This window comes from Camponotus floridanus, unplaced genomic scaffold (genome assembly GCF_003227725.1).
Source record: "Camponotus floridanus strain SB8 unplaced genomic scaffold, Cflo_v7.5 scaffold140, whole genome shotgun sequence".
Taxonomy (NCBI): Eukaryota; Metazoa; Arthropoda; class Insecta; order Hymenoptera; family Formicidae; genus Camponotus; species Camponotus floridanus.
This window is the reverse complement of record NW_020229260.1, coordinates 17,564-30,049: the sequence shown is the minus strand read 5'-3', so window position 1 is coordinate 30,049 and position 12,486 is coordinate 17,564. Positions and strand designations below refer to the sequence as shown.

Sequence of the window (12,486 nt, the reverse complement as noted above, 5' to 3'; positions counted from 1 at the left end):
AAGATATTGCAATCTGTATTTTCTAGAGATATCAGGATATCTTTTTATATCTCCTTTAAAGATATCAAGACATGGCATTTGCAGTTTACTATTACGATAAAAAGGTTTTATCAATGTACGTGCACTAGTTATACACAATACATCGCTACTTCAGGACTAGTTCTTTATCGGTAAAAATCGATCATCTGTTTACTACGCGAAAATATCGAAGATTAAAATTAAATTTAATGTTTTTCTTTATATCAATCTTTCTTCGTATGCGGAATATCATTCTATTACTAAGAAAGATAAGAAATTCTCTTTAATTTCCCTCGCACGGCCATCTCTAACGAATAGAAATAAGAATATTTTCTTGATAATAATTTTTGCAAAATAAACTCGTCACAAGTTTTCAAGAGGAATTCTCAAGAATATCTTATCTACTCCGGTATGGCAGATGGAATTCCTTCAACTTAATATACTGGATTACATTCTTAACTGGAATGCTAAATTTTACTTGTAATATGTTTGCGATAGACTCGTACAAAAGCTTATAAAAATATTCGAAACGAATAATGTTAACTTGAATATAAAGTGCTTTCTGCGTGGATAATACACGAGGGAATCATCGCCATCGCTAGAGAGAAGAAAGAGAAGGAAGGAGAGGAAGAGAAAGAGAAAGAGAGAGGGAGAAGGGGGGATGCGACAGCCGTCAACCCCTACCCTTGCGCGCTCCCGCGTCGCCGCGAGGCGGCGGGGCCTGCCTGCCTAGGACTAGGAGCGGCCGACGTTGCGCGGCGGGCCTCAGTAGCGTGACGAGCGTCGATTTGTGCGGTCCCCGTTTCTCGCGCTCCTCTCGCGTACGCCGGTTCCTTGCTCCCGTCGTTCTGTCTCGTCCTGCGACTTGCGTTTATCTTCCCTGCTTACGCGCGCACCGTCTTTATCTTCTCGCAGTCCTACGCATCCTTCGGCGAGACCGAGGCGCGGCCGAATCCAGTCGGATCGAATAGTGTCGAGCCGGGACGGGACGCGCGCGCGTGTGTGCCATCGATACGCTCGACCGGACCGGAGCGTCAAGGAGCCAACGATTGAGGGAAGCAGGACTTCTTCGCGGAAAGTCAGAGAGAGAGAGAGAGAGAGGTAAGAGAAGCCAGCCTCAGCTTCCTGTCCCGTGATTATCGGCGGAACACGGTTGCGATTCCGGTTTCGGATAACGTTCGCGTGCGTCCTGTTTCGTCCTTCTCGGTTGTCCTGCGTACACATCGGAGCACACCCAACAACGCGATATTTTAGATTAGGAGAAGCGATCACGACGTCGTTTAGACTCTAGGTTGCTAGGGGAGTCTTTTAAATGTCTCTTAGAAGACTTTTGGCATCGCGATATTTTTCACTCTCTTTACATATGCGAGATACTCGAGCTAAAATTATGTAGTAGGTGAAAGGTTCAATACCCCTTGACGACAAGGGGCGCGCGAGGGTGCGACGAGGACAAAGCGTTTCTCTCGGTTCACACACGCCGTGAATGACGTAGCGATGTAAATTCGTGTGGTAGATACACTGCTGCTCGACCAAGTCGAAACATGCTTCCTTTCTCGATCTTGTATAATTTACATTGTACTCGTTAAATCTACTCCTAAATCTAGGAAATTATACGAGGAATAAATCCATTTGTTCTCTATCTCTCTCTCTCTTAATTCAATTTTAATTACTTGTAACTCGAAGATTATTGATTCCCTTATATTTCCTACCTTCCTCTTAAGCAAAGATCCAAGTGGATTAAAAGATATAAAATTAATGAATTAAGATTTAAATATTATGCATCTGCTAGATAAATAAATTCAAAGTTATTAAAGAAACAAAATTCTTTTGATATGGAATGTATTATCCTTGATTAATTTAAAGGACTGAGACATTGAAACATTCTAGGTGAGTGTGTCATCCTGCATTATATCTAGGATTTATAAAAGCGACTAATTAATGACTTTATTAGACCCTCTATCCTTCAACGAGACAGACGGTGAACTCAGTTAACCATCCAAAAAATCCAAAATATATGAATATCATTGTCGCTACATGACTATTGCAAGACAATCAAGACTGGCAATCCTCGCGACAGCTCGTGCAACCTTGAAGGGATCGTCACGGGGGCAGTTCCCATGGAGACCGACCGGGAAGCCCTTCGAGAGGCAGCGCTTCGTCGCGCGGCATGAAAATTCGCTGTCGACGCATGGCCTTCGCTTCGGAGATGCCAACTATTTTTATCGACCTTCGCGTGAGGGACGCATCAGCGGGGGAGAGACAGCGTGTACCTTTTATTTCGTACGGAAGCACTCGCTCTCGCGGGAGTGCGGCGGGTGGTGAGTCATCCTAATCGGTTGCTGGTGTGAGTTCTCTTCGTTTTGCCTGCCTGCTGTCTGGGTGGGGTCGGACCCGGTCGAAACGAAAGGGCGCCACGGTATGACACATCGGTATTTTGGAGAAAAATAATCAGGAAGAGGCAGAAAACTTGGTTTGCGTACTGTATCGTATACAGAAACTTGACGTATCCGGAGTTTCGCCTCACTTTCTCCCTCATCAATCTCTTTCTCTCTCTCTCTTTCTTTCCCTCGTATATTTTATTTTTTCCATACATATTTCTTCTCTTCAATTCGATACAATTTCAGTAAAACTTAATTGACTGGTGTCAAATTTATATTCGCAGTAGAGCTTATTTTATCTTCGTGGAATTTCATCGGGACTTGACATATATAGATCGCAAAAAATTAGCGTTTGAAACAAATTTTTAATTACGAAGTCCTGATCGCTCAACTAAAAGAGAGATGAATTTTTCCTTCGCCGTTTAGAACGAGAAAAAGTTTAAAAATATCCTACGCTCTAAATACATTAGCAGATTAAGCAGGGGATTCGTTAACGATTTTATATGCGTGGGAAAGCTATTATAGAAATCCTCGACAGAGAGACCTGTTATTTATAGCTGCATACTTTGCAAGTAAAACACATGAGGTGCATTCACACGCGCATTCTTTTCATTCCTGAGTAAATGTTTTCCACGAAACCGAAATTCTATTAAGAAAATCTACTTAAGAAATTACATTGACAATGTCTCTTCATCCATATTTTATATCTGCGATTCAACAATGATGTAAAATATATTGTATTTATAATTGTATATATCTCTCTCAGAGATTTATTTCTTATGGAATAACATCATGAGAGATATAAAATTAAAAAAAATATAGAATACGAAAAAGCACTCTCGATTTGCTTTTCTTGTTTTAAGATTAAAGATTTTCTAAATAAAGAGAGAATAAGAGAGAAAAAGAGAGAAAATCACATAAAATTAAATTCTTAATTTATATAATTTACAGTAAAAATACAGTATAATTTACAGTAAAAATACAGTATAATTTACAGTAAAAATATCTTTCAACTTGACGTCTCAATCGCGATAAATTAAAAGCGAAATTTCACATCAATCTGCGTTTAATCGTCGACTGAAACAAAGTCTGTATTATATCGATAACTATTGTGAACGAAAGAACGGAAAAAACCAGTATATATCTAATATAATAAAAAAAGCTGATGATATAAATGGACAATGATATTTCAGACGTGAGATTGTAGTTATAGACATTTAAATGCGAGCAATAGAAGATCTATGTATGCGCTTGTGCGACATAACAATGGATAAGCAGTGCACTTTGCACCTTTCTTCCGCTTGACATAAAACAATATACGATATTATAATTTTTAAAAGTGATCCAGAATTGCTTTTTCAGCAAGTGTTATATTTAGCAAGTATTTTCTCTCTCTCTCATTAATATTTTATATAATTTATATATATATATATATATATATATATATATATATTTGTGTATATGTGTTATAGATTTATAAATATAATATAATTATAAATAAATGTATATAATTATATATATATATATATATATATATATATATATATATTTGTGTATATGTGTGTGTGCGAGCTATTGTACTAATATACTGAGAAAAATATATTAGGATAATATATAAGTATCGTGATCAGTCGGGCACTACTTAATCGTCTCATCGCGATGGTAATATTCACGATTATAAAGTAAATGCGATAAAAAGGGTACAGTATAGGCACGTGCGCTCGCAAGAAACGCGAGCACGACAGTTTTGCGCTCATACACGTGTCGCGCTGGTTTCTTGTCGCGACTTTTCGCGTTGCAGTCGCAGCTGCGGCTTTAGAGCGACTCTGCACAAAGGAAGAAGGAAAAAACGTGCACGATATATGATATGTTGAAAGTTCTTCGGTCAAAATTGCCCGAGAGAAGCGACACTTTATTATTTTTCTAATTTCTTCAATAATAATAAGAGTTAATGCAATAAAATCTTTCTTTTGTTTTACTTTAATTCAATATTGTTGTTTCTTTTGAATTGACATTTGATATTTCTGAGGAACATCAGCATCGTGATCTCGTGCCATACTTATAATACTGAATTTTTACGTGACAATATTTCCTCCAGCGATGATGCATCTTGTGTATATTACACATAATGAACCATCCGGTATATCGATTGTGCGATGTACCGGACGTTTGTATGTACCGTTTGTTGTTCCTCTCTCGCATCATACCGCGTCGAACATGGCGTGATACGGATCTTGCCTGCGGTTGTGTTGCGTTCGTATATTTTCTTTATTTTTTTTTCTTTAAATCTCACGGTAATCTTTTGCGTTTCCGACGCATAACGGATTCTGTTGCCAGCTCGAATGAAGAGAGAGGCTCGCGTGACTTTATCGTTGCAATCACGTCGGAAATATAAGTAAATCACTTACGACTCATATTCGAGCTTAAACACTGCGAATTTTCTCCAATTAGTGTCAATAACTTGGAACGAGAACGCGCGAGCCATGTCGTTTTGTGATTCGGAGGCAGAAGCGATTAATTAAGCGTTCACATATGGAACATCAGTCCTTTCAACAGGCCGCGAGTTAAGTCTTGTAGTAATAAAAAAATCATTATTATATAAATGAATATAATTATATTTTGTTGCACTTTTTTTAGAAAATATATTTTTTATTAATATGTTTCTGTATTTTTTACATCATTAATATCTAGAAACTGATGCGACATTTCATATGTTTATAATAGCATTTTTGTATATGACTTTTTTATATATTTTTATATTTTTCTAATTAAATAGAAAAATATTCTCACTTCAATATTCTCATCTCTATGAAAGAATTTTCAAGTTTCAATTAAGAATAAATTAATGAATTAATTATTGACATTAGTATTGGGTTCTTATGTGTCATTAATGAAGAAAAAGAATATCCTTAATTGGAAAACAGAGAGAGTAGAGAGAAGACCGAATAGAGATATAATCGAGTAAATCGAGCGAGATGATGGTATCAGTGCCCTCGGCGATGACCAAGTTCGGCCAAAGACCCGCTTGCAGCTTTTCTTGGACCGATACTTGCATCACACGGCTCGTAAAAGTGCCGCGCCGCTCAAGTTCGAGTATGGCAGGATCGTGCCACATTTATCGTTCTAAATCCGATCGACGTGCTTGTAGGTACTTTTGGATCTCTTTATCGTCGGCGACTATTTATTTACTGTTTTGTTTCATAGCTGCGGTGTCCTTTTGCTTTTTCAAAATATGACGAGCGATGTTCGTTGCCATGTATTGTAGCAATTATGTAAATAAAATATTCAATTAAAATTGTACTAAATTTGCTAAATTTTACATAATATTTTAAAATAAAACATAAAAAATTAAACATAAAAAAATGTACAAAATATTATATAAAATTTAGCAAATTTGATATAATTTTAATAGAATAATATTTTATTTAATGGCTACGAAATTTTTTGAAGAAAGTTCTCGCTCGATTTCCTCAATCGAGTCGACTGAATCGAACGTGTCGACGCATCTTTGCGCTTTAACGCATCGTTGTCCTTGTTCACTGTCGTTGAAAGTACTTCCGTTCGTATTCGTGACTGGAAAATTTAAGAGCGATTTTATCTACCGTGTGTTGACAAAGCGACGTGTGCTTTCACTATTCACACTCTGTGCAGTTTGAATTTTTATGCCAGATGGATATTATTTTGAATTTATGTTAAATCGTTACTTATGTTAAACGTGCAACCAAAAAAATGTGCAAATGAGAAAATGTAAAATTGTAATAGATATTTTTTTAATGATAGATATGCAGAGAGCAAATTAAGAAAAATTAAAAACACATTAAAATATTTATCATTATATAAAGTGATTTTACTTTCCAATTTTCAAGCATAACTTATATAGTTTTTCCCTTATGAACGATGAAAAATAATTCCTTAATAATTCCTTATTAAGTAATAACTTTATAACATAATTTTACTTTGCAGTTTAATTGAGCTCATTAAATTAAATAAACAGTGTGTTTCTTGCTCGTCAAGCTACGAATATCACGGTCACGGTACCTCATAAAAACTAAGGTATGTCTTTCTCGAGTTCAAGGACCTCTTCTTCTGTTATTCCTGCGTGTTTCCTGAACGTGTTACGTGGGAATGCTTCAATTCACCGTTTTATCGGTGGCGCAACATCGCTTTTATGCGTCTCGCGTATAATTATTTCGATATGGATTAAAAAACTTCGATCGCTATGCGAAACAGGAGAGTCCTGTTTCAGAGTCCTGATTTACGGCATTGGCGTGAATAAAACCGGTTCAATGACACGCCGCATCAAGTTGAACGGCTCGTTTACGTTTATCTGCCACTTGCAGTTAGATGCCTGTTCCTATATAGGATGTCTCGCATATATAAACGAATCAGCATATTCATTCGACACGTTCTTTGAATTAGAGCGAAATTTTAATGGATCATAAGATATAAATTAAAAATGTAGATTTTTCGGAATAGATTCTTATAAACTTCGAATACATAATCCTTTCTATTTCTTTAGATAAAGGTGCAAAGAAGTAATAAAAAATTGATACATTTTTGCGCGAATAGTTTTCATTTAATTAATTAAATTAATGATTATAATTATATTATAATTAATGATTATAATTATATTATAATTATATTACTGGCGAAATATAGAAATATTTAATAGGCATTGATAATAAAGGATCGGTGAGAGATTCTAAAAATATGTATAAGATTGATTATAGATGTATAAATAGGCCAAGATATGAATTCTAATAAAGTGAAGCAGATTTGCATATGCAATTTTATCCCATCGTTGATATAAGATGCTATAAATAAATTACACGCAATGTCTAGAGATCGAAATCTTTCGCAATTAATTCTCATACATTTTAATGAAGTAAAGTTTTTTGTCTACTGTTTGTTAAAATTATTCAGTTTATTAAAATTAATTTATTTAAATTTGTTGATTTATTTTAAATCTCGAAAATTCTTTTATTTACGGGAAACAAGAATTTACAGAGGACAATGTCATCGACGATCTTTTCTCTCTTTTTTTCTTTTCTAATAATTTTTTACTATACATAATATCATAGTGGTAAAAAACAGAATGTGTTTTTCGATATTATAATTTCGACATTAACAATAACTGTTATAATTGGGATTATTAAAAGAAGAAATAAAATTATGGTCAACGTGGCTTAAAACAGGCGAAATCACAATGGGATGAGACGTGTATAAATAAAGCGAGAAGCGCGGAAGGGAGCGCTTATCCGGCAAATAATAGCGGTGTTTTGTCTCGCGTTAGTAGACGTTTGCTGGCGATAGCGTTGGGATGAAACTCTCTCTCTCTCTCGAGGATCAATACGCGCAGTGGCGGATTTCTCAATCGGCGCACATAAAGCCTCCCATGCTCTTCGGTGCTTTCCCCACCAAATGTGACTTATAATAACGTTCATGTATCTCGTCACGATTAATATAACATATGTATATCATTTCAAAATAATTTGTACAGAGATTGCGGAAAGATATTCGATAGATAGTGAAGTTTATTTTATGAGAGGAAGGAATGAATGTAATTGGCCTAATAATTAAGCTTTAATTAAATACATACGTAAAATATGAAAACAGATATCCAACGCAATGTAAAATAATTATTTTAAGTCTAATTATTTTGTCTGTATTAAATATTCAATTATAAGATCAATGAGGAATTTATAAAATATAAATAATGTAAATTTTGTGAAATTTCTCCTTTGACACTTTTCTAATTGATAATATAATTGAAGGTTGTTATAGTGTAATGATAAGAGCTTAAAAAATTTTCTTTACTGCTTTACAATTATTTACTTGAGATAATTATATTTGACTATAACTCGAGATAAGCGGATTTAATGACACCTTTAATGATCATTTTATAATTAGTGTATGTGTGCTTGTTTCAGACGTTGAGAAATTATTTTAATTTTGTAACTCGAGTAAGAGCGACCGAGTTCGTCCAGCTACGTCATTACGATGCAGAGCAACGGTTCGGAGAATATAGGATCTGAGAACGGTGTCGATAAATCGGGATGGACAGTATGTATACTAATTAATTAGATACAAATTAGCTTGATATAACTATCTAATTTGTCGAAACTGTGTGAGAATACATTAGTGGCATTGCTGAAAAACTTGGATCATTAAATCTAATTTATATTAATTAGATATCTAATTTATATTTCTTCATTTTTGAAATTGTCACATTAGATATTAATCATTAAATATTCTTGATTATAACGATAGAAAAATGATGTTATTATTTGGATTGCTATTAATTATATTTAATAAATTTAATCAATTTTTTAAACCATTTATTTGGCGGAAATAAAATTAGCGAATTATATTACAATTGATACGATTTTTCTCAGGTTGGATTGATAAACGGGAAGTTTAAGTATCTAACGGCGGAGACATTCGGTTTCAAGATCAACGCCAATGGTTCGAGTTTGAAGAAGAAGCAATTATGGACTCTGGAGGGCAGCGAGCATCAGGTTTTCCTTCGCTCGCACTTGGATCGATACTTAGCGGTCGACCAGTTTGGTAACGTTACATGCGAAAGCGAGGACTCATCGGATCCAGGATGTGCTTTTCAAATACAACTCGCTTCTGATGGTATACATGAGAGAGCTTTTACAATCCTTTTTACAAATCATCAATCACTTATAATATATTAAAATTGTCTTATTTAACTTGTTTTTCATCAAATTATAAATTACACATATATTCTCAAACATAACAGAGCGGATGACGAAACATTCATTATTAAATCAAAGATAATACATATGTTATCAGACATAACAGAGCGGATGACGAAACATTTCGGATGTCTCGATATGAGAATCAATTTTACATATATTGTAGTTATATATGCATCTAGAAATAAACTATATAAACTTATAACTAGAGAAACATCGTAATAGCTGTTTTTATTTTTTGCACTATTTATCGGACAGTCATATTCTAAGCATCCATATTTAACTTAAAATCAAGGCTTTGTAACGAATGATTAAAATTTACATGTATATGTATATTTTGGCGATTCTTCACGGCAACCATGATAAATTCCAGGCAGTGGACGATGGGCGCTGAAGAATATTCAGAGAGGCTATTTCTTAGGCTCGAGCCAAGATGAATTGAAGTGTACCGCTAAAGCTCCAGGCGAGGCGGAATACTGGCTCGTACATCTTGCCGCCAGACCGCAGGTACAACTTAAAAATACCTGTTGCATTTTCAAGTCTTGCAAACAAAGTGTTTACGAAACTATGGTTCCGTTTACCTAATCTAGTCGTTGCGCTATGTATTATACACAATTCTTCTCTAATTATATATTATTTTCTCAACCAACTAATTAAACAGTCTCAAGTCATTACGACATTGCTTTGTTGTGCTATGATTATACTGTATTGCATGGATACCTTTAAATTGTTTTATCTAACTTGAAAATTATTGAAAAACATTTTTCAATAATTTGAAGAATATATACAGGATGTTTCGATAAAGATGAACAATCTTTTGTGGATATGTAGGGCAGATAAAAATAATCATATAAATTCTTATAAAATTTTTTTCTACATATTTCGAAATGATTGTTTTTAAAATTAAAATTTAAGAAAGATTGTTCCTAAAAAATTTTTATATCACTCTGTAGATTTTAATAATTTGTAATTATATATATATATATATATATATATATATATATATATAATATTAATTTTAATACTAATCTTAATCGACTAGGTGAATCTTCGATCGGCCGGAAGGAAACGTTTTGCGCATTTGAGCGCAACTCAAGATGAGATTCATGTGGACGCGCCGGTGCCCTGGGGTGAGGATACTCTATTCACGTTGGAATTTCGTCCAGCGACCATGAGCGACGACGATAGTCACAAGGATCGTGCTAAGTCTGAAGGTGGTCATTACGCGCTACATACATGCAATAATAAATATCTCGCACGTGACGGTAAATTGTTGGACGCTTGCACGCGAGACTGTTTATACGCTGCGGAATTTCACGCCGGTCTTCTCGCGCTTCGGTATGTATATAAAGCTGTCTTAATGTTAATTAGCAATCATTTCGTTGAGCCTTCTGTTTAATTGCCTGCATATGTAATGAGATACAATTATTTATACAAGATGGTGTCGATTAAACATTTTAATATCTCTCACAGAGATATTCATGGCGCATACTTGGCACCCATTGGAAGTAAGGCCGTTTTAAAATCAAGATCAACGACCGTTACACGCGACGAGCTTTTCTCTTTAGAAGAATCTCTACCGCAGGCGTCATTCGTCGCGGCGTTAAATCAACGATACGTTTCCGTGAAGCAAGGTAGACTTTTCTAATGCAATCTCTCGTTGTCATAAAAATATAGATTCAGATTACTAATCAGAAATTGATATTTCGATTCTGGTTAGGCGTCGACGTGACGGCCAATCAAGATGAAATCTCTGGCCATGAGACATTCCAGTTAGAGTTTGATCGAGTGACGAAACGATGGTATGTACGAACGATGCAGGATCGTTACTGGAGCCTGGAAGCCGGTGGTGGTATCCAGGCATCCGATCACAAGCGCTCGTCGAATGCACTCTTCGATTTGGCATGGCAATCAAATGACGGTACGGTCGCGTTGCGCGCAAACAACGGCAAGTTCCTAGCGACCAAGCGATCCGGTCACCTCTACGCGAACGCCGACTCGTTGAATGGCAATGATTCCGATGCTGCCAAGTACTACTTTTACCTGATGAATCGACCTGTGCTGGTGTTGCGATGCGAACAGGGCTTCGTCGGACCCAAAAGCGCGGCCAGTACCAAGCTTGAGTGCAACAAGGCCATCTACGAGACGATACGTGTCGAGCGGTGCGAACGCGGCGTGATCAGATTTAAAGGTAATTTCCTTTCATATAATCCATTTAATTTTCACATTAACCATCAAATTGAGTTAATCATTTTTCTTGGTGACTAAATTATAAATTTTAAACATATTCCATAATATAATATAAATAATATAACTATTAGTTTATCGCATATTATATGAAAAGAATAAGATATTGTTACATTTGTCTCCAGATTACTTGATTTGATTTTATCCATCGTTTATTTATTCATCATAATAAATAGGACAAAACGGGAGATACTGGCATGCGGATAGCGAAGGAGTTACCGTAGATTCGGACATGCCATCCGATGGATTTTATCTGGAGCTGCGTGAGCCGTCACGGATCTGCATCAAGTGCGTGGACGGCCGGTACCTCACCGCGGGCAAGAACGGCGCGTTGCGTTTAGGCGAGTCGGACTACGAGTCCGCTACGAAGTGGGAGTTCTAATGTGGGCAATATATATATAACATAAAAAACGTGCAACGAGCAAGATTTGTACTCCACTGCCTCCTCAGCTTTGGTCGTAACTCGCACAGTACCGTATCCCTTCGAATAACAAAAGATTCGCAGTTTGGGTTAATTCCCCTGTGGCGTACTTAATTAATCGAGCATACCGCGTCGAGCAATCAGCATAAAGTTAACAATATCTCAATATACAATTTTATTATTTCAAATCTTAGTAAAATATTTCCTCAATATATTCAAGACTGATGCGATAAACGATTTCTCCAAAAGTGTAAGACCGGCTTGAATACTTTTATAACTGTCTAGGGTCTATTTTCTATATAATACACAAACTTTTATATCTGTATATTGTAGGTAACTTGCCACGTTGCGAGCTCAATATTATATCTTTCTTGTGTATTATTTGTAACTGATTTTTTATTACATATAATTTTTGTTTTATTATAAAAAAATTAATGATTGTTATTATATTAACTTATTTTATATTAATATATTTTGTAATAAGAAAAGTGATGTAAATCATTAATGTGAAAAAAAGAAAAAAAAAAAGAAAATATATAGATTTTTCTTTATGCTCGTAGCGTGGTATCAAGTTTTTTACTAGTTATGAATACATTTTATTAATTAAGCGAATTATTTAAATGAATACAAATTTATCTTTTAAATAGATACATTCGAAAGAGAGCCAAATCCAACAAGTTGACCAATATTCACGACCACT

The 12,486-nt window shown here is 35.3% G+C and overlaps 1 protein-coding gene across 2 annotated transcripts; it reads left to right on the top strand.

Annotated features, from left to right (window-relative positions):
• Window positions 1–769: 769 nt before the first annotated feature.
• LOC105250214 (protein singed) lies at window positions 770–12,161 on the top strand. 2 transcript variants are annotated; one of them, XM_025406383.1, is made up of 8 exons: window positions 770–1,115; window positions 8,325–8,459; window positions 8,792–9,035; window positions 9,492–9,625; window positions 10,161–10,456; window positions 10,592–10,752; window positions 10,839–11,309; window positions 11,542–12,161. In XM_025406383.1, exons 2-8 carry the CDS (start codon window positions 8,397–8,399, stop codon window positions 11,745–11,747), a joined length of 1,575 nt encoding a protein of 524 aa, XP_025262168.1. In that variant the 5' UTR covers window positions 770–1,115; window positions 8,325–8,396; the 3' UTR covers window positions 11,748–12,161. The 2 variants fall into 2 exon arrangements, with proteins under 2 accessions (XP_025262168.1, XP_011254489.2); XM_011256187.3 differs by having other exon boundaries at window positions 770–1,119; window positions 8,327–8,459.
• Window positions 12,162–12,486: the final 325 nt, after the last annotated feature.

What these genes read in the sequence shown, in the direction of transcription:
- LOC105250214 (XM_025406383.1), top strand. Translation starts at nt 8,397, where the DNA reads ATGCAGAGCAACGGTTCGGAGAATATAGGATCTGAGAACGGTGTCGAT. An exon ending in TCGATAAATCGGGATGGACA is followed by an intron (nt 8,460 to 8,791) that starts GTATGTATACTA and finishes GATTTTTCTCAG; the next exon opens with GTTGGATTGATAAACGGGAA. An exon ending in ATCTTGCCGCCAGACCGCAG is followed by an intron (nt 9,626 to 10,160) that starts GTACAACTTAAA and finishes TTAATCGACTAG; the next exon opens with GTGAATCTTCGATCGGCCGG.